General features: G+C 34.7%; 2 protein-coding genes across 3 annotated transcripts; both read right to left on the bottom strand.

Annotated features, from left to right (window-relative positions):
- Positions 1–674: 674 nt before the first annotated feature.
- On the bottom strand, positions 675–6,477 carry LOC132936056 (uncharacterized). Its single transcript, XM_061002723.1, has 7 exons — positions 3,366–6,477; positions 2,983–3,308; positions 2,756–2,899; positions 2,319–2,685; positions 1,928–2,253; positions 1,639–1,851; positions 675–1,089 (listed from the first exon to the last, which is right to left on the bottom strand). The coding sequence occupies exons 1-7, from the start codon at positions 5,929–5,931 to the stop codon at positions 1,003–1,005; spliced, it is 4,029 nt and encodes a 1,342-aa protein (XP_060858706.1). The 5' UTR covers positions 5,932–6,477; the 3' UTR covers positions 675–1,002.
- Positions 6,478–6,865: 388 nt separating this feature from the next.
- Positions 6,866–20,775, bottom strand: LOC132936058 (uncharacterized). 2 transcript variants are annotated; one of them, XM_061002725.1, is made up of 5 exons: positions 20,364–20,775; positions 19,899–19,992; positions 15,567–15,855; positions 14,874–15,119; positions 6,866–9,286 (listed from the first exon to the last, which is right to left on the bottom strand). In XM_061002725.1, exons 3-5 carry the CDS (start codon positions 15,832–15,834, stop codon positions 7,221–7,223), a joined length of 2,580 nt encoding a protein of 859 aa, XP_060858708.1. In that variant the 5' UTR covers positions 15,835–15,855; positions 19,899–19,992; positions 20,364–20,775; the 3' UTR covers positions 6,866–7,220. The 2 variants fall into 2 exon arrangements, with proteins under 2 accessions (XP_060858708.1, XP_060858709.1); XM_061002726.1 differs by lacking the exons at positions 19,899–19,992; positions 20,364–20,775 and adding an exon at positions 15,958–16,111.
- Positions 20,776–21,918: the final 1,143 nt, after the last annotated feature.

Below are 21,918 nucleotides of genomic sequence, written 5' to 3'. Positions count from 1 at the left end.
GGTCAATTTGACCTATGGTCAGGCAACACCAGTCCGTCATATTTACAGTCTACTTTATCCACAACTGTCATTCAATTATGTCGTGGAGTATGTCTCTTAACTTAATAAGGTATAGTCAGAAAAATAATTTAATTGAGTTTATAAATTAAATATAAATATAATATGGGACAGTCCCCCAACATATATTTATATAAACTTATAAATACTTAACACTATTTATATGACAAAAATATAATATTTTTTATACATTAATGAATGTATGAAAATGTAATATAAAAGCGAAACTATTTTATAATTTTAAAAATTAAAATTTACGAGAAAATGTTTAAAAATACTTTTAAAAACTAAATCGTTTGGAGATACAAATTCACTATCAATTTGACTTAATGTTCTTTAACTAACACAATACAGCGATTATTTAATACCAAATTATATTTATTAAATCAAGGTTATGACCATGGGTGCAATTTGGGAGTGCTTTAATTACCCTCAGTTCTTAAATTAACACCCTTATAATTTATGAAATTTATAGACTAACTGAAAAATTAAGGGGTTTCAGCACCCCCAGTTATTTTATTGAAATTGCGCCATTGGTCATGACAAGTAAACAGTCTTTTATGGTAACATAATATAATATATAATATATAATATATATAAATATATTTACACACACGTTTAAAAATATTATATATGTATATATATATATATTTATTAAAATCTTGACAACACATGATTTATTTATGGAAACAAATAACAAATACAAATTGTATAATGTTGTAAAAAAATAAAATATTTAACTGTCAAAAGTACAAAGGTAACCTTTTAGAAATAATTTGGGTATGATACAAAATTTAACAATGGCAATAATAAAATGGATAAAGGCACTAAACATTTAACAAAGGCTGTTGGTACTATGATATGACAATGGTTCTTTCAATAGTTTACCATTATGGTTTTTTTAAATATCGTATACCTAAAATATACATTATACCAATGCAATTACTAAGATGAAACTGCTCTGCAATTTGATTGGCTTTTGGAAATAAAAATTTTAGCTTGTGCCCATGTATTACATACCAAATGAAACAACTATAAACATTTAAATTATTATAATTAATAAATTATTCAAATTGTCATGACAATATTATGTCTCAAAAGAGAAAAATCACTTTTTGCGTATTGTGAATGATGCGATTGGGACGTTGAGAATCACGCGATCATGCTAACATTAGGCCATTGGTGGGAGATGCACAGCACTGACAAAAATTGGTTAGGCGACTGATTATGCTCTTTTGAGACTGAGTATAATATAGTACAGTAGAAACTCAATTAACCGTTTCACCCTCTGTTACCCGTCATCGTCCAAATACGGCAGGTCTTACTTCTCAGTAAAATACTTAACATTGCCACTCAAAAAGCTCAATTCTTGAAGAAACAAAAGAGGATGACGGATTATTTAGTATGTATTTTAATATGTATAATATGTTTGTATTATTTTTGTATGAAAATATATAAAAAATAAGTACACATATTGTAAAATATATACATTTATGGCTGATTTTCTGTTAACCGTCATTGTCCCGGTCCCGATAGTGACGGTTAATCAAGTTTCTACTGTATATAGTATTATTATCTTACTTTCTCGATCCATTCATCATCAGCTAACAATCGATTTAGAACAGTGGTTGTGTCATGAGTTAAACCATTACAGCTATTTTCATTTTCAGCAGCGACACGTTTGCAGCATTCTTGGTAAATGTAATATTTAAGGTGTTCAAGACTATGCAAGATAGTTAACTTGTCTGCGCACTGAGTGCTAGAACAACATTGAAATCGCTTCACTGGCACAATCTAAATGATTTAAAATTTAAAATTAATTTAAAACAATGTAATGTAGTGACTATATAAATATTGTTGTAATATCAACCTTAGAAAATGTTATATTAGAATCAATATTTTTTAATGTCCGAGAATTGTACTCCATGCCTGATAGAGATATTTCGACAAACTCCATTTGATGTTTCTCCATAAATTCCTGATAGCCACATACTAAGCAACGCAAATTAATATTGTTCTTTGATTTTCCATCTATTGAACAAATTTCCATGTTTGGGTACTTTGCAATAATTGAGCATATATTTTCTACATTGGACAAATCTGTTGCTAAGTCTTTAAAAACTGTAGAATCTATAGTTTGTTTCCAAGTTTGCGTGACTGTTTCAATTGCACGAAGATTGCTTAAAAAGTATTCATCTAAAAAAACAATAAAAAAATGTATTTAAATTAGGTATTATTTATGAAGTGCATTAAGATAATACCATTTTCACGATAAATCTCTTCTAGAAAATTTGAGTCCAGCGCTTGTGATGCTAATGATTGGATATACACATCAAAATTGGCACGTAGCATCACACTCTGCTCATCAACAAAAGCCGAAGAGTTTGTAGACAAACTAGAATTTATGGCATCAACTTTTAGTTTTGATATGTGGTTATAAGCTGAACTAACGGTCTTGACTATAGCATTATTTTGATTCGGTTTGTTGTCATTATTTGATAATAATTGTACCAAAACTTCAATAGTTGACAACTTATTTGGAATGACATTATCACCATTATCTGTTGTAATAATTTTGACATCAACTTGACGGTACATGTTATAATGTGATGGACTCCAACCAGTGTACTAAAAATAAATCAAATATATATAAATATAAATGTGATCTACTTTCTTTTGTTTTTACTATCCTACTTACAGTTGACACACTCTTATACATATTATCTTCATTACATCGTGTAAATTTTTGTAGCAATGATTTTCCGTCAACTCTCCATAAATGTTGTGGATTCACATGTCCATTATCCAAAAATTGACGTTTTAATGCCACAAATGTACCAGACTATCCAAAATTAATTACAAAATAAATAAACCATTGAAATTGCACTTAATATAATATATATTATATATATATATATATTATACCTTAAATAATGTTGAATCATCTGGATGATCATTATCATTGTTATTATTATTGATTTTAGATGAGGTTGATGGTGGATGACCAATATTTGAACGTCGCTCTTTTGAGTACTTTTTATGACGACTATTGATTGAGTTGGAACTTTTAGATGCATCATTATCGTCATTGTTTGGTATCCAAGCTGGATCAACATCAGAATCAGTATCTGATAATGCATCATTATCATCTAGATCCAATTCACCATTTAAACGGCTAAGCAATTGTTGAGTTTTTTCTTTAGCCAATCGATGAGACAACTGTCTTGTAGGCTGTTGCACATGATGTGTTTCTAAAATTTAAAAAAATAATTAGACAAATTAAAATAGTAATAACTCAGTGTACATACTTTGTTTTTTAGTTGGTATGACAGAGTTTGTTCGTTTTTTTTTCATGGTGCTATTATTTTTTTTTTTTTTGCTTATGACATTTACTTTATTTTTTATTACTGATGTTGCTGCTGTACTGCTTGGTGCTTTTGAAGAAGATATCCACCATTGATCGTGTTCGTCATCTGCTGACAACCAACTGTTTTCACCATTACTGCCATCACTTCTGTCTTCACTTATACCGGCTATTGATGATGAGGTTTTAGGTAATGGAAAATATCTTGGATCATCATCTGTTGTTGTTGTAACATTATTTATTTTCTTAATATCTTCACCAGAACCATTACGAGATGATGTCTGTTCAGCTATTGGTAAAATCTTTGGTTTTGGTAAAGGTACATAAGGCTTAGATATAGGTTTTGGTGATGACGATGCTAGTGGTATTAATAATTTTTTTGATTTATCATTACATTCATCTTCTGGTTTATCAGTCGCACTGCTTGTACCACCATTTATAAATTTGATATAACTGTCAATAAATGAAGGTTTTTGAGTAGTGATATTTAATAGTTTAGCCCTAGTAGTAGTAGTTGTGTCAGTAGTAGTTGTAGTAGTAATGGAGTCATCACAAAGGTGACTCAATTCCTCTTCAATGTTTGGGACCACAACATTTGGTAAAGATGATGTTCTGTTATCATCGTTTACAACATAACTCTCACCTTGCAAATTATTGGTGAAGTCTTGAAAAATGTTAGTATGTTGTCTTTGATTATTACTTTGGGTTCGATTGTACAATGATAATGATGGGCTGGTAGTGGTGACAGAAGTCACAATAGGTGATACCATTGTAGTTGTGGGGCTATAATATGTTGGATTTACTGATGACACAGTAAAATTATTGTGATGTGCTGGCTGTGAGATATGTTGATGTTGAAGATGAACGTTGGATGGTGGTGGTTGAACATTAAATGTTTGAACTGTATTGTTGTACTGTTGATGATGGTGTTGATGCAGCGGTGGCTGATGAAATACCCCAGAGGAAATGTTTCCCGTAAAACATGATGAAGTTGATACAATGGGTGGTTTTTGATGGTCCAAATTCCAACGATGATGGCGTTGATGCTGCTGTACATCCAAATATGTATTTCCATTAGCAGAAACAACAGTTAAAGATGTAGGTGTAGGTAACATTTTGGTATTACCAGTAACAACATGTTGCTGTAAATGTGGCTGATTATGATGCTGATGAAGATGTGCAGGTGGTGGCTGACGTCTATTGAAATATTGACCATTGTAAGACGATGATGGATCAATCGCAGAAGATTTAGGTAACTGCTGGAGATGTTGGTGCTGATGCTCTATTATACATTTACTACCATTACCTAACATATTTGTTGGTGCTATTGTCTTACCGTTGTCAGTAGCCAATAATCTAGGTTGTTGGTCAATCATTTTTTTAACACCATAACAATCAATATCAGTCTGCATAGATTGTAAATTTTTAACAATATGCATAGGATCACCGCGTTGAACTGGAGTCCCCATTAGTAAAATATTGTCTAATTGCTGTTGAGGTGTTTGACTAGCCGAAACTGTACTATCAAAATGGTAATATTGTCTTTCATGATTATCAGAAGTCTTTGATTGTAATGGTATAGGCTGTGCTTGGTAATAATTATTGTTTGGTGCTATGTCATTCATTACACCATTTGTCGTTGGTACTGCTGTACGAGTAATAACAGACAAATAACCTACTTGTTGAGGTGCAGTTCTTGGTTGGTAACGTTGTTCATATGGTTGGGGAACATACGCACTGGATACCACTGGCAGACTTTTATCTGAGATGCTATTGACAATTTTAATTCTATGCTGTGGCTGTGGCTGAACATCATATTGTTTAATTTTGTTGCTGAGATGAGTAGGCTCAATGTAAAAACGTTGTGAATTGATAACTGGTGCGGTTAATATTTGTGCGGCGCTAGTGTTACTAGTGTCCATAATAGGTTTAGAAGGCGGCGGCCCCGGTAATTTTCTGTGTTGGTGACGATGATGAGTATGATGTGGTACCACACGTTCGTGTGGTAATATACCAAAGGGACTCAACGCCATACCAACAGTGGTAACGTTTGAATTGGGCATGACTATAGACGCAACGGACACTGGTGCAGTAGCAGCAGTAACTAATTGATGAGGTCCATTGTGCTGTTGAAATTGTGGTATTACTCCTGATGTTGTTACCGTTGCTGTTGATAGCATTAACTGAGGTGGTGCAGGTAACATTGAACCAGTCTGAGTAGAATGAATCAATGATGGCGGTACCAATGTCGGCGGAGATGGTGCTACTAGTATCGGAGGATATTGGTGATGTTGTATGATGTTGCTACCGTTAGCGCAGTGTTGCAACGGCATTCTATGATTGCCGTCATGACACAGCCCAATGGTTTTTGTATTACTTGTAATGGTCGCCACTGAAGGCCTAGCTTGTGACAGTAAGAGTCCAACTACGGCCGACGAGGTGGCATTGGCAATGGACACTGCAGTATTAGTGTTGCTACCCATGATAGTGGAACGGCCAATGGATTCCATTTGAAGGCGATGAAACGATAATTCTATAGCATTTTAATCAAACGCATAACACGTGAATATTATAAGGACGAGCGTAACTATGAAATTAAAAAACTTGACGACGACAACAGCGGCAAGATAAAAACAAGTATCGCCGACAATGCATCGTACGAAATTAACGTCGAAACTATTATAATTTTAAACGTATATTGTGTACAAGTACATAATATTATAATATATTACAATACAATATTGTACATCATGGCATTATATAATAATTATTATTATCGTGTGTAGTGTTGTTCGTCGACCGGACCGTATTAATAATGCGGTGGCAATTAAAAATAAGTAATAACACGCGCACAGTAACACACACACATACGTACAAGACACTAATCACTAATCACAGCGTACGGTATACAAAACGCACGGCGGCAGCATCACGAAACACGACGCGGTGCGCACACAAAAAAAAATTATAATATTATATACATTTTATTATTATTATTATTATTATTATTATTATCTAAATAATATCAACCGATAATGAAAACGAGTCTTCCGCTGCTGCGACGGAGCGTGTTTTGTGTGTGTGTGTGTGTGTGCACTGTTGCAGTGGCTCCGTGCACACGGTTTGTTAATAATCGTGTGGAGGTGGCGGACGGGGGGAAACGGTGGCCCATGATTGTTTGGAGGAAACGCGCGGCGGAGACCACGCCGCCGACGAAACCGACACATCGGCCGCCGTCGGGTGGAGGTAGAAAAAGTATTAAAATAAAATACACGAAGGTATCGTGCACCCGCGTAATAATGTCATAATAATTGTATTATATTATTATAATCTGTCGTTCCAGCACAATGGGTACCTATATTATTATAAAATATACAGAGTATATGAGAACATAATATAACATAATATGATAAGACATTTTTTTTTTAAGAAAAATTAAGAACGTTTGTTTTTTTTTTTTGTTTATTCTTTCATTTCAATACAGATGAAAATACAATAATAATAATGATGATAATAATAATAATAATAATAATAATAATAATATATAGCTATATTTCGCAGAGTAATAGTTTTTATTTTATACAAATATAGGTAGTAATTAAAATAAATAATAAAATAATATAAAAATAAAATAAAATATACACCTATATTTTAATTTTATTTCAGTAATTTCATACATAGTATTATAATATATTATATAATATTTATTTAAAAATTAATATTGGTGGAAAATGCGCATGTAATATTAAATATTGCCGGTCGTATGAACTGCAGTTTTTGTTTCGTGCGATGAAATTGGTCAGTTAGCCGAAGTCCACATGGCTAACCGAGAACCACTCCTCGACAGCGGTAACGGAATAGATTTCTTGGCGGTACCGTTTGTGAGCGGGGTGGAAACAGCCACTACTCCGCTGCCAGCGGACTGCCGTCGTACCGGTATTTTCGACACGATTGGCGAATTGTTGATGGTGCTGTTCGTTGGCGAAGGTGAGTTCGAAGAAGTCGACGATGCAGAAGACGAATAGCACGATGTGTTGGCTGTAGACGACAGTGGGGAAGACAGCGACAGCCGTAGAGACGGCAGCTTTGTGGGCGATTTCGATTCCGCCGAGGCGGGCGGTGCTACACCTGAGCCGTCGACTTCGTCGTCGTCGTTGTTGTTGATTTTAGGTGACTCGCCGTTGCAGTTGATCTTTATTGCGTCGGATCCGCCGCCGGACACTCCTCCGACACCGTCCGCCGAAGTACCGATGGAGCTGCACAGCGGGGACTTGGACTTGTCGGTGGCCAACACCACACCGTTGCTGCAGTTGTCTTCGTCGTCCTCTTCTTCATCGGACGAAAATGACGGCAAAGATGCGTCCTCGATACTAGTCGTGCCACCGGCCACCACGTCTCGATTGTCGTCCACCATGAGCGGGGCCACCGCAGTGCCTTTGTCGTACACGCCTTGGACGGCTGCAGGTCTGTCGCTAATAGTGGTGTCCGCTACACCACCCCCACTGCTGCTTTCGACACTTGGCGTCACGGACGGTCGTTTCCCGAAGGTGGACATTGGCGGCGCCATGGCAGTCGTGGTGCACCAGTAATAGTCGTCGTCCACTCGGATTTCGTTTATTGCCGCGGCGGGCGTCTTGGTCAGCTCGGCACAAGCGACCGGAACCGGTGCCATGCAGGGCTCCGGTGGAACAGTAGCGTTATGGACCCTGGTCACGGACGCGTCGCAGGTTGCTGCAGCACCGGTAGCCTGTGGTACGGTAACTGCAGTCGCTGGAACAGTCGGTGGCACTACCACAGTCGCTGGAACAGTCGACGGCACTACCACAGTCGCTGGAACAGTCGGCGACACTACCACAGTCGCTGAAACAGTTGGCGGTACGACCGCAGTTACTGGAATAGTCGGCGGTATGGCCGCAGTCGCTGGAACATTCGACGGTACGACCGCAGTCGCTGGAACAGTCGGTGGCATTACCGCTGCGCTGTATTTACGAGGCGGAGGCGGTGGTGGTGGGTTGGCATGTTTCGGTTCGTCATTTTTCGGTTTAGCCATCACCACCAATTTCCTCCCGTCGTCAACCGTTTTCAACACTGCTGCAGCGTTTTTGTCCGGCACCACGATTGCTTCGTCTTTGTCCGCTCTGACTGCTTCGACTTTGTCCGCTTTGACTGCTTCGCCTTTGTCCACCATCACTACCACATCTTTCACTGATGCCACGGCTACTACATCTTTATCCGCCGCCGCCACCACCACATCTCTGTCGATTGTCACTGTCACTGCGGCGGCCGGGTCTTTATCCACCTTCCCCAGGACAGGCTCCGACGGATTGACTGTACAGCACTGGACGCCACTGTCTGGTGACGACTGCGCTTCAGCATCCACGGGCGATGCACCGTACTCCAGAGTGCGGTACCGTAACGATCCGCCAAGGTTTCGTGGCGGCCGTTCGGCAGCCCCGGTTTCATTTACCGTCATCACAGAAGATGGAGATTTCTGGGTCGGTGGGGCAGTACCCACGTGGACTGCTTCAACGCGGCCGCTTTCCACATCACCTTCTACGATTTCTTTGTCCACGTCCACGCGGCCGCTACTGTCACCCCCTTTGAATACGAGCTGTCTCTGGTGCCACAGACGTTGCGCTTGTCCGCGGACAGCCGATAGAATGTTGGACTTTGTACATTTTTCTGAAGTATCGTCGCATTTTTCCGGCGTCCCTACAACAGCTTCTCCCTCGGTTTCCAGTTCAACATGCAACCCGTACTTGCGACTCAGCTCGACCAGCGAGCGACTTAGATCCGATGCTGGCGGTCTGCTCAGTTGTTGTTGTTGCCCTTTATCAAACACAAACCGCAACGCAACCAACTGATCTATAACACAAACAATAATTCATAAAACATTAAATTTTTTTTACCAATATTTATTTTTATATCTATTTTTTTTTATTTGGAAGACCATCAATATCTAAACAGCCATATATTAAATACCATCCGTCATAGTTATCACTACTGTGTTATTTTTATTTGTAAGGAAATCGTTTTGGTTTAGATCTATTAAGATCCAAGGTCCAGTTTATATTATTATTTATATATTTCATTATTTGTGTACTGATTTAAATAAAAAATAAAGATTACTAATAACATAACAGTATAACACGCATGCTCCATTCGACCAGGGCCAGTTTTACTGATGCAAATTTACTATTGCCCAAATGCAATTGCATTGATTATTAAATATTAAGTCCTACGTCATACATATTATATATTAATATATTATGTTTACAATTTGAACGCATGTAGAACCGTTGTAATATTTACTTGTTAGTCAATAATAGTAAATGAAGATTGTTTTAAAATTACAATCTAAAAAAAAGTAGGAATTACTAAAAAATCTTAGTTAAATAATAGGCTCATAGTGCAAGTGTAAAATCAGTTGTTCTGTCAACACACATCATAGAGTGTAGTAAAAACCATTTTTGTACTACACTAATTGTGGTTACATGGTTGAAAACTAAAGAATCATAAACAACTATAAATGATTTGGTAATAACAAAACCATCTGTTTTTTAAGATTTATATTTAGGAAAATTAATTTAATTTAAATATATAAATATAAAATATAATACACAAAATTCACTTTTTTTCATGCGATAATTAATTTATACATGGAGTAAGCATAAGTAATAAATATAACAAAAAAACTCAAATTTGACTAATTCTATGATAAAAACTGTAAATAATAAATGTGAAAGTGGATTACTAGAATATCAGTTACTTTTTGAATGTATATTTTAAAGTAAAAACATTTAATACGTTTATCATAGTATACTTAATTAAAATTGTAACAACGAGTCAAGTGTCCAATAAATATGTACCTGAATGCTATTTTATGTTATTTAAGAAAAACATAATATATTAAGTTTATTATACTTAATATGTTTTTCGTTGTTTTATTGTATAATACGACACGTCACACACATGATTAGATTCTTTCAATACCTTCGATACAAAGCAGTCCCGATGTTTTTCGAGTACCATGAGAAAATTAATGCGGTGGCCCTTAAATCATCATAACACCATTGATTAAATAATATTCACAGCGATTTGCAAAATGTAAGAAAAATTAACCAACCAAGGTTATTTAAACTCATGAGTCATGATATCTGCGTTAATGTAACTTAGAGTCTTCAGTATTAAGATAATAACATTCTGGCAACTATATATAGCTGTACGGCACTAAACAATAAATTCTAAACAATGAATAAAGTAATAAAGAAAATATTCAACATTCAGTATTTATCCATGGGTAATAACTATTAACTATAAATACTTAATAACGAATTTCTTCGAAGAAATTTGCATTCTTTACAGTTCACACGGCGGCACGGCGACACCACGACAAAAATAAAATATGACAATTATTATAAAAATAATCAAAAACGTAGCATATTTATATAATTACTTAATACATAAACAAAATAAAATTGTATTATTGATATTTCATAAAGAAAAAGATTTTAGCAATAATAGGCCCTAATGGATACCGCCTAGTGAGACTATTTTTATGTATTAATATCAGACTAACATACAAGTCCATTTGGAATATTTTAAGAGACCCTTAGAAATTTTCGTAAAATGGGGCCCTGGGAAAAATGGCCCCGTTGCTCCCACATCCTCCTATCTGAACGGCCCCGCGTACCTACCTCCTTACTTCTTAGCACTTTTCAGCCCAATCATAACAGTTACTTCACTGGTTAATACAACAGTACATAATATATTAATTATATTATAAAATATATCCCATAAGAATTTTATTTTTTTAGGAAAATATAAAATATTTGAAGTACACTATATGAAAGTAAAATGATTTATTCTATCATGTGGTTATATACGTATATATCTTTACAAATAGTCTAGATATACCTATTAAGTTCGTATTTATGAAGCATATAGTTACAGCACCTGTGAAAGCGTAGCGAGTGAATGCCAAACGCTCAACAATTATGAGATTATGACTTGTCCTAATCGCGGTTTTTGGTTAGAATATATCTTTTAATAAACTGTCAATGTTTTATATTCATTTTTTAATATGAAATATTCAGTAATATCTATTTTACATTTTTAACGTATAATAGTGTTAGTTGTATAATTGGCTTACACCTATAAAATAAACCTGGTTTTATCTCGAAATGTAAACTCGATTTTCTACATTGAAGTGTAAATGGGTGATATTAACTAGAAATAAAATGAAAGTTTAAGTCAAAATGCACTGAATCATAAATTTTTTATATTCTACGCTACAGTAGGTGTATATTATCTGCAGTATAATTTATAAATAATAATTAATAAAAAAAAAGAAAATAACCAAATTTGAAAGTATTTTTACAATCACAAAATTAATATATTCAACTTGAAAAGAAACAAAAATTGGACATATAATATTTATTATACAATTTGTAATTTGAATCTGAATATTATATAATAACTACAGTTTATAGTATAAAATAATATGTAATACCTCTACCTACTTTTGATTTTATACATCAAGATTTTTTATAACCTAAGCTGATATGATATTTATTCGTTAAGAATTATAGAGTTAATATTGTACAACTATTTCATCTACAATGTGCTAATCATGGATAGATTCTTCATCTTGCGAAATATCACTAATATGTGAAATCATGTAAATATATTAAATATAATATCAAATACCATAAATTTATCTTATTGTATCTAATATAGAAATTGATAAATAAATTCTTAATATGCAGATTCTTTTAAATAAATAAATAAAAACACTAATAGCTGACTAATTATTTTTGTACATTAAACTTTATGGTAACCTAAACTTAGATAACTTGAAAACATTATAATTTGCTACTCATCATACCAACTTGAATATCTAAAATAAGTATTGTAAGCTTATAAGCCATAGGCCCGTGTTCGGTGTACATCTTAAAATATTTACTGCCATTACAACATGGATGTTTTACTTGTAAAAAGGTGTCACAGATTATTGAAATAGTTAAAAATACAAATCGTTTTTAGTTCCCAATGATTTTAAATGAATAATATTTAAGGGTATTTCAACACATTTATTGTTTTGACTTGACGTAAATGTAAGATAAATGCAAATGTCAGATATTATGTATATGGTTATTATTATAATACTGTGATTCGGCTAAACGATTTAAATATATAATATAGTAGTATGTACCTATTTACACAAATCACATTTTGCCCTTTTTAAATAAGTTAAAATAACACTTAAGTTATAACAATGATATAAACAAGACAAAAATTGATTTTGGTTCCCGAATCACTTAATGCCACATGCAATTTGAAAAATATTGTACTAACTACTAACTGATCCTATAAATTGATCTACCAATTCAATAAAGATAGTTTCATAAGGAAATCGGGGAATTTCAACTTAAACAGTATAATGAGGATTGAGGAGGCTGACTAAAATGAAATAAATCTGCTCGAAACGCAATAAACAACCACGATAGCAACACGCTACTTTGCATTGCTATAGTTAATACACGCAGAAATATAGATATTGCATATAGGTACTGTAATAATCTATGGAACATTGAATGGCAAAATGTTATACAGAAAACAAATTAAGAGAAATAAGACACTAAACATTTGGTTGATCTCCTCAATATAGCTAAATAGTTTAAACCATAAATAATAAGAATGAACACTAAATAAGCTCATTCATTATTCGTCACACGAGGATCTCACGCGGTCACTAAGACCGTCAAACACATAGGTATAGAGTCGTCACCTGCCAACATTTTACAGATACTTTAAATTAATCCCACCTACCGAAAAGTCTGTATGGTAAGGACCATTTTCAGATGTAAAATAAATTAATACCGTGTTGGAGACTACGAGAAATGCAGTTAAAGTAAAATATTATCAAACCAACATACGTGATCGACTGATCGTAACTTTACAGTTGTAAACTACAATAATTGTTCCATATAAGGAACTGATTTTCAAGGCAAATATTTGTTTCATTGATAATATTTTACAATACCTAGTTAATTAACCTGGTTTATTTTTAACTGTATGTTATAAATTAACCTTAGGGCTTTGATAAAGAACAATATTTTTTTAAATACAAATTGTTACAAAGCCGTTCTTTTTTATCTAGATCTATACTATACTTCGTTATAGTGTATAATGAAGTTTTAGCACCCACTTAAAACAAAATATTCATCTTATTAGGTATATTTGTTAAAATAATGCAGATGTAAAATAATTATAAATTATGTGTTATATACGTATATAGTATATTCTATAAACAACTTTAAAATGTCTATATTATATATGTATTAATTGTATATTATAGTAATATATATGTTACACTGAGTTCATGAAATCAAAAACGTCATTGCTAAATACGTAAGATTGTTAATTTGGCTACCAATTTCATGGAATCGGAAAAAATTGTTTGTTGATTTCAAAAATCAAGCGGAATTTTTTCTGCCAAATGCATTCATTTAACAACACATTATTTGATGACACTAGAGTTCTGTACACGATAGGCACTATTACAAATTATTAAAATTATCAAAAAAAAGATCAGCCTAGGAATATCTTACCGAAATGATTACTCTTTATATGAAGTACATAAATAATAAGAAAAAATGTTTAGGCTGCTTGAAGCGTACCTACTATCACTGGGGATCAAAAATTTAAAAGTAATCTGTTTTTAGTTTTTTTTTAAATTTATGTTGATACATTTTTTGTTTTTGAGTAGAAAACTTTAAAAATAAAATAAAATATGCTCCTAATAAATTATTTTTATAGCAGTTAAAAAAATCAAAAATACATAATCCCAATCATTTTTTATAAGCATTTAAAGTTCAAATTTCGATGAAATTAATTAATTTTAGTACTACAAACATATATATTTACACCATTGTACGGTTCGACGGTTCTGACTTATAAATTATAACTTAACGTCAAATACCAATAATATAAATTAGATTTAATGATCCATTCACCACAATTTAACTCACTCTATGTATTTTATGAAATCTTTTTTAAGCAGGCCGTTATAACGAAATCAGCAGTATTATTTTAGAATGCAGCCGATTTCATGTATACGTCAATTGTCCTGCCGATTTCAGGAACTCGGCATAATATATATAATATAAATTAAATATATATACAAATATATTTTTTAATAAATTTAACTTGGGCTTATTAAATTTGTATACAAGTTAAATTATATTTATATATATATATATAACCTATTTATTAATTATTAAACAAATACACAGTAATTTATTTAATCCCCTCAATATTTCCCAAGTGTTATAAAAGCATATAAAAGCCTAACAATGTAAAACCTATCGCCTTAAACTGCAATGCTTGACCGTAGTTAAATTATTACAATACTTTATTTAGACATCAGCTTTCCTTATAATTTTTTTACCTTTGGATCCATCAATGTGTTTGCACATATAGATTTGTCTGCCATCTTCTTCTTTTAATGACAATTCGTTTCCCAGCGACCCTTCGCTGATAGACGACGGGGATACGCGCACGACCCTAGTCAATCCTGTTTTTGCAACACAGTCGCCAATATAAGTATCTGCTGAAAATGCTGGATTATCAGTGCCGCCATTCTTCAATTTTTGGTTTTTCACAGGAGCCGATGTTTGTAGTACGAGATTTTTGTCTGTTCAAACATACATAGATTTACATATTTATAAAAAATAAGAATATTTGATATAATAATACAAATATACATATATTTATTTATCTATAATCTATTGTTATGAACTTTTCCAAACACAATACGTGCATAAAAAATAATGGCGATCAATGTAATTGTTAACAAATACTAAGATTTATTTGGGTTATTATTGTTTTAGTGTTAGTACAGAAAGAGTACCTACTAAGATATCATGCATTCGTCTGAAAACGTCATTAGAATCCCTAAGTCAGCGGATTCCAATGCACGTGTTATATGTCCCCACACACAATTCCTAATGATCTGATATCTGTTTTGAATTTCTAATATGATATATTATCATATAATATTCCAAGAGTTCATAACACTAGATACGTCTATGCATAATAACTGTACGACGCTATAAGTATGTATAGTAATTTTATTAATTACCTGAATTGCTTTTCCACCATAACGATGACCAGTCATGTTCTCTTCTCTTACAGTAAACAAAATATATCGCAACAATTGCGACAACCAACAACATCGTACAAAAGACAGTCGTCCATACCACGGCGGATATATTACCCGAGCTGCAATGCTGCTGCCCTTCGTCTGCCATCACTGCGTTTTTTGAAGTCGTGGTTGTGATGATGAATAATAACAGTAGTACAAAACGCGTGAAAATGTCACTCTTCCACCGTGGCCGGGGCCACCACATTATTAGATTTTCTCACGAGCTCTGAAAGAAAAGTTGTTAAAACATCTATAAGTAAACACAAAACTATGATATTTAAATTTTAAATTAGAGTGTTTATATTTTATATTTATAATACGTTCTTACTATAGTATTACATTAACACTATATACGTATACACGTACAACCGAAAATTGATCTTGTGGGTAAATTGACCAATTAACGAACACGCTTTCGTCGACCCGATGGAAAGCGCTTACCAAAAATAAACTCACAAGCCACGGATGTGATGCTGATGTTGCTATATGCCGGCACACCGTGTTTCTCTCGAAGAATGCAGTTTATCGGACGTGTCGTGGGTGCGCCGGGAAAGAGAGAACCTGTCTTCCAGGTACGGCTACCATCTTTGCCTACTTTTACAATCTCGATAATGTATCGTGTACGATACATAATATACACACAAAATACACAATATATAAGTATGCTGCATGTATATCGGTCTCACGCGTGCGAGATGAGCAAATTAAATATATATTTTAAATAATAATATGTACCTACACAAATTTAAGTGTCTATATAGTCGAACGCCTCACGTGACGACGCAGGAAGGCAGGTCATAATATGATATTAATTATAATAAAGAATTCGCTCCTCTCGTTAGACGTGGACTGGTATAATGGTACACATGTTAGAGAGAACCATGGTACACAGATATTTATCGTCTCTGTCGCACTTCACAGTATAGGTATCGTAAGAGCGCTCTAATGAATATCAATCATAAATCATAATAATGATTGGCAAGTGATTTTAGAGCCAAAACACGTCCTGTTATAAAAACGGAGGAAAATAATATTCTCAAGGGCATCTGCAAGCTTATAAGTTATAGACATATTTATATTTTTTGGAGGGGAGGGAAAATATAATAATAAGTATGCTATTGTCGAGGTCTGATCTTTACTAGCTCAGTATCATATTATATTTATATACATTTACATACATGATATACATACATACATTAGTGACGTACACAAGGAGTTGTTTGGGAATATGGAAATGTATACAAGGACACCCCCTTTAGCACGTGTTTAATTATTTTGTAAATAAGTACTTATAAAATATTAATATCATTAATGTTATTTTTTCAGGGATTTTGTCCATACCTATTATATAAGAATGTCTTGATTGGCCGATTGTTTTTATTACAGATCATTTGTATGTAACCTTAGTCATGCATTTTAATTTATTTAGGTTTGATAGTAATAACATAATATAATATGTGTAAATACTTCGCCTTTTGGTAACACCCCCCTTTAAAAAATCCCAGATACGCCCACTCGGAAATATACGTAGGTACATATAAACGGAGAATGGTACATTGGTAACTATGAGTCGACGAAATACTCACGATGAACAAACTCAACGGCCATATAAGGTATTTCATATACGGCATGTTGCAACTTGCAGTATAGGTGCATAGAAATTTTAAATTAGGCAATACCTAAGAAAATTAAATGTTTTCACATTATTTTGTATTGCTCAACGAGTTTGAGGGAAGTTAAGATTTACAAACTATTCAACCTCATATCTGGCTACTATGAAATTGTTACAAAAACAATAGCCAATCATATACTGAACACGCATTATTCAATTGTGTGTAGACATTTGATAGATTTATTTGAGGTATTTTCATTTAAATTTTTTTTCGAAAAAAAGCTCAATGACGTCTTCGACAAGAATCCTCGTAATAATGCACATGGCATACTATGATATTTGTTTTCAATCGTATAATTCAGCTAAACAGAGGTTTTACTAACTTAATGATATAGGTAGGTACCTATGATTATATTATAAAGGCAGTATTATGCCTACAGCTCTGCCTAAATCATACTATTCAGTGATCAACTGGCCTCCCGGAAAGTAATTTTTGTAGTTTAGGCGTAAAGAATTTATTACAAAAAATATACTTAAAAAGAACCTACACATATTATTAGATTTGTTATTTTCGAAATACGGCATGCCGACGTTTTCTATTTTTAACGAATTCTTCAGTCTCTCGTTCTGCGTCTCAGCCTCCTTCCCGTTCTCCGAAAAAATCTCTACATACGCCCCTATAGCCGCGGTATATTATAATAATATATATACACGCGCGAGCCACGGGTACGGCCCTACAATAATGACGTGATATACATCATAACATAATAGTACTTCATGTACCTACACAATCTACGATGATGTGTGTATACTATATGATATTGTTGCGTGTGGGGATGCACTCGTCGGTGCAGTGGCGAACGCCGGCGCATGCAGCACTCTCTCCCGCGGTCGCAACCGTCATGACCTCCAACCGGATATATGCGGCCGGCACCGTCGTCGGCCCACCCGCGGCACAATGTCACGGTCACCGTGCGCCGGGCGAACGTGTATTATAATATAGGCAATAATAATAATATGAAACTCTACAGATTTGTTGTATTTTTTTTTTTTATGGGTGTCTGGTGCGGTTTCGTCGCGGTGAGATACGGCGAGCGGTTCGATTTCTTGCTTAAACTTCGGCGACCGGTTGTGTGCGCATATTATAAGTATAATATATATATTAAGTAAGTGTGTATGTACTATATGTATGTATCCTCCGCGTCGGATCCGAAAATGTTTACCGGCTCTCGCCTCAGGTACCCAAGCGATATGTGTGTACGACGTGAAAGTGCCGCCGCCGGCTGGTTTTCTACTGTTTGTACGCGCCGGGCTTACGACCACCAGGGAGGTACGGCCGTACGGGACGTCACCTGCAGGCTGTAGTACACATTCGTCGTACTATACAGGCATGACCATATAGGAGGCTCGCAACACGTCTTGTAGTAGTAACATGCGAGATGTATATAATAACGTACATGTGTAGTAGTAACATGCGAGATGTATATAATAACGTACATGTAACGTATATGTATGTATATTATATGTGTAACGTACCTATACCCTGACATGTGCGTATTACTGCTGGACGTTAAGCTTCAACGCTATACGATCCGTGTGTCTGCCCGATATTTATAATTTACCCACACGACATGTGCACTTTGAAACGTATAATATAATATAATAATAGGTAATATATATTATAGTTGGTAACGGCGACGACGGTGCGGTGCGGTCAGCTGCATTTCGGTGCATCCGGTTTCGTGCAGGCGGTGTCATTATATTATTATTATTATTATTACTATCATTATAGTCATCATCGTCGCGTTTACAAGACAAGGGTTGTAACTTGTAGCGTTATGCAGTGTGCACTTGTGGCCAGACGTATTGTGTACACACAACCCCGGCTCAACCTGTTGCGCTTGCGCGGTGCCGTTGCCGTTTCCCTGTTGCATATATTATTATGTATATTGTATGGGAATTATTATGTTATGTTAACGTGAATATCACAATGACGGCGGGAAAAATAATATTCTCACCGCGTACGCTTATACACACTATTATATATATATATATATATATATCGCCGATTCAAACAACAATATTATTATAATATAATTATTACCAACATATACAATAATATATCATATTGTTTTCTCGGCACGATATACGCACCCATCGATACTGATTTTATTGGCAGACTGCATAATTAGTCTCGTCGGAATTTATATCGTTACTATACGCGCGGATAACCCGTAGGTATACCTATTGCAGGAGTGCGTACGGCGCGAAAAAGAGAAAATTTCGACCTATATGTTAACGGGTCCGTTTCAGTTAAATCCGCTGCAGTTAATCGCATATAATATATAATATATATTATATGCGTTGCACACGGTACCCGTGGGTTACCTATATATATTCTCGAGCGCGACATGCACTCCAGTTACATATTATATACATACATAATAGACAATAGTATTAATACATTAGTAGATACATTACGTTACGAAACGGGTCGCAGCCATAGTAGGTACCTACTATCGACTACGTAATTTTACAACGCTATATTTAAATATTTAATAGTGACGCGAAGTTTTATATAGGCGGTATATAACTATATAAGGTATGAATAATATAGATAATATAATAATATATAATATAGATAGGTAGGTACTCACTCGAAATGTTGAAGCGTAATATGTTTCGTGAAAAACAAATATCCTCTTCGTCGCCGTCGCTGCCTATATAGTTGCGAGATGGTCCCGTGAAAATCTGTTTCGATCGGAAAAACAACAATTAAACTTCATATTATAATATGTTGCAATAGATATAGAATGAGCCACGAGCGCAATAAAGTTTGGCGGTATATAATATTGCAATCTTCGTTTTCCCACATTATAATGTAAACCGTATCTCATAATATAAAATAATATATCACTCGCAACTACAAGCGCCTATGTGTATAATGTATAATATAAATATTATATAGGTATTATGTTATTATCGTTATATTTTATATTATATTATTATAATATATATACATCAAGCAGAGTGCTCGGTGTTCCGATACACACAATATTATACATATACACAATATGCACTTACGACTTACGAGTGGTACGAGCGTCAAATCAATTATTTACCTATAAAGTATAAGTTGTGTATTACGATATTGCACTATCTGCGGCACGTACAGCTCGCAGACCGACGACGATATTGCGACTGATACACGTACTGCACACCGCACGAGAAGAACATGCCGAGTGCCGACCCCGCCGAGACTCTCTTCGCCGGTACTATAAAAAAAACATGCGGCGGCGGCGTTGATGTGTATACTTGTATTCTCGGTGGAGCGGTGCAAGTAAAATTTCACTATTTGCCCGCGAGCCGCTTGCCTACAACTTTTACGCCGTGTCACACACACACACACACACTCGCACACACATACATACACGCACGTCGCACTTATAAGCACACACACACACACTCGCACACACATACATACACGCACGTCGCACTTATAAGCACACGCACACGCAATGATTCTGGGCGGACGGCGGTGTGCGTGGTGTTATTATAATAGAATATTACGTAGGTACGTTTTTCGGGTATGTCATTATAATATCGTCGCCGTCGTCGTCAGCGGCGAATGATTGGCGGGAGGTGTACGCGGTACCGCAAACGTTTGGTAGGCGGCGAACAACCGGTTTTCGGCGGCCGCAGTTTGGCTTTTCTCTCACAGCGATATGATAATATTACGCAGCGATATGCGCTTGTATCGCCAGCCGCCGCCGTTAATGGGTGTAATATATTTTTACGTTGGACGCGAACGACTCTAAACCATCTAGAAATTACCATATTTAATTTGGATTTTCGTCGTATTCTAACGCGATTAACGCGCTTTTGTCAGCACTCGGCAGATGAATAAAACTTAAACGATTTACGTGCCTACGTTATACCTACGCCACGACAGCTACGGTGACTATTATCGTCATACCTATTAGGTACCTACCGCCGCTACCCATATGGCTGGCTATATATTATTATATTATAGTGTCTACGACGAGAACAATTCGGTATTTAGTACAAAGTGTAAAAAAAAAATGTCGTCCCCATAACTATATATATATATAGGTAATAGGTATATAATATTATAATATCTACACATTATTATTATTATGCAGACAGGTACCTATATCGTATATGCGTACAGGTTCCGACGAGTCGTTAATATAGAAAGCTAAAGCTGGCATTTAAACTGCAGATAAGCCGCCGGGAGTTGGGTTCACACGCACGTATAGGTAGAACAAATTAATGTTAAATGTATACGATTAGTTATGCGTTATTTCTACATTTTTATTACGATTATATTACAATTGTAAATTGTAATACATTTTTATGAACCTATGCTACTATGCAGGTATCCCATTTCGAGCGTGTGGCGTGTCGATCCCATAATAATTAATAACAATAAATTGTCACTCAAACAATAAGCGCATAATAATATTTGTAGCACGATGCGTAGAAGCGACAAAACGCCGTGACCACTTCATAAAGTTGTAATATTTAATGTTTGACAATAATACGATAAACCATAAACAGTATTAGGTATTGTATTTCATATTTTCATATTATGTTTCGAAATACAAAATACTTTGGCACAAATGGGTATAGCAGTTGTTATTTTTAATTATTTAC

The sequence above is a fragment of the Metopolophium dirhodum genome, chromosome 1 (genome assembly GCF_019925205.1).
Source record: "Metopolophium dirhodum isolate CAU chromosome 1, ASM1992520v1, whole genome shotgun sequence".
NCBI lineage: Eukaryota > Metazoa > Arthropoda > Insecta > Hemiptera > Aphididae > Metopolophium > Metopolophium dirhodum.
Note: the sequence above shows the minus strand (reverse complement) of the source record. Positions and strands in the feature narration are given on the sequence as shown.

What these genes read in the sequence shown, in the direction of transcription:
- LOC132936056 (XM_061002723.1), bottom strand. Translation starts at nt 5,931, where the DNA reads ATGGAATCCATTGGCCGTTCCACTATCATGGGTAGCAACACTAATACT. An exon ending in CATACCAACTAAAAAACAAA is followed by an intron (nt 3,309 to 3,365) that starts GTATGTACACTG and finishes TTTAAATTTTAG; the next exon opens with AAACACATCATGTGCAACAG. An exon ending in AGAGATTTATCGTGAAAATG is followed by an intron (nt 2,254 to 2,318) that starts GTATTATCTTAA and finishes TTGTTTTTTTAG; the next exon opens with ATGAATACTTTTTAAGCAAT.
- LOC132936058 (XM_061002725.1), bottom strand. Translation starts at nt 15,834, where the DNA reads ATGTGGTGGCCCCGGCCACGGTGGAAGAGTGACATTTTCACGCGTTTT. An exon ending in ATGGTGGAAAAGCAATTCAG is followed by an intron (nt 15,120 to 15,566) that starts GTAATTAATAAA and finishes ATGTTTGAACAG; the next exon opens with ACAAAAATCTCGTACTACAA. An exon ending in ACACATTGATGGATCCAAAG is followed by an intron (nt 9,287 to 14,873) that starts GTAAAAAAATTA and finishes TTTGTGTTATAG; the next exon opens with ATCAGTTGGTTGCGTTGCGG.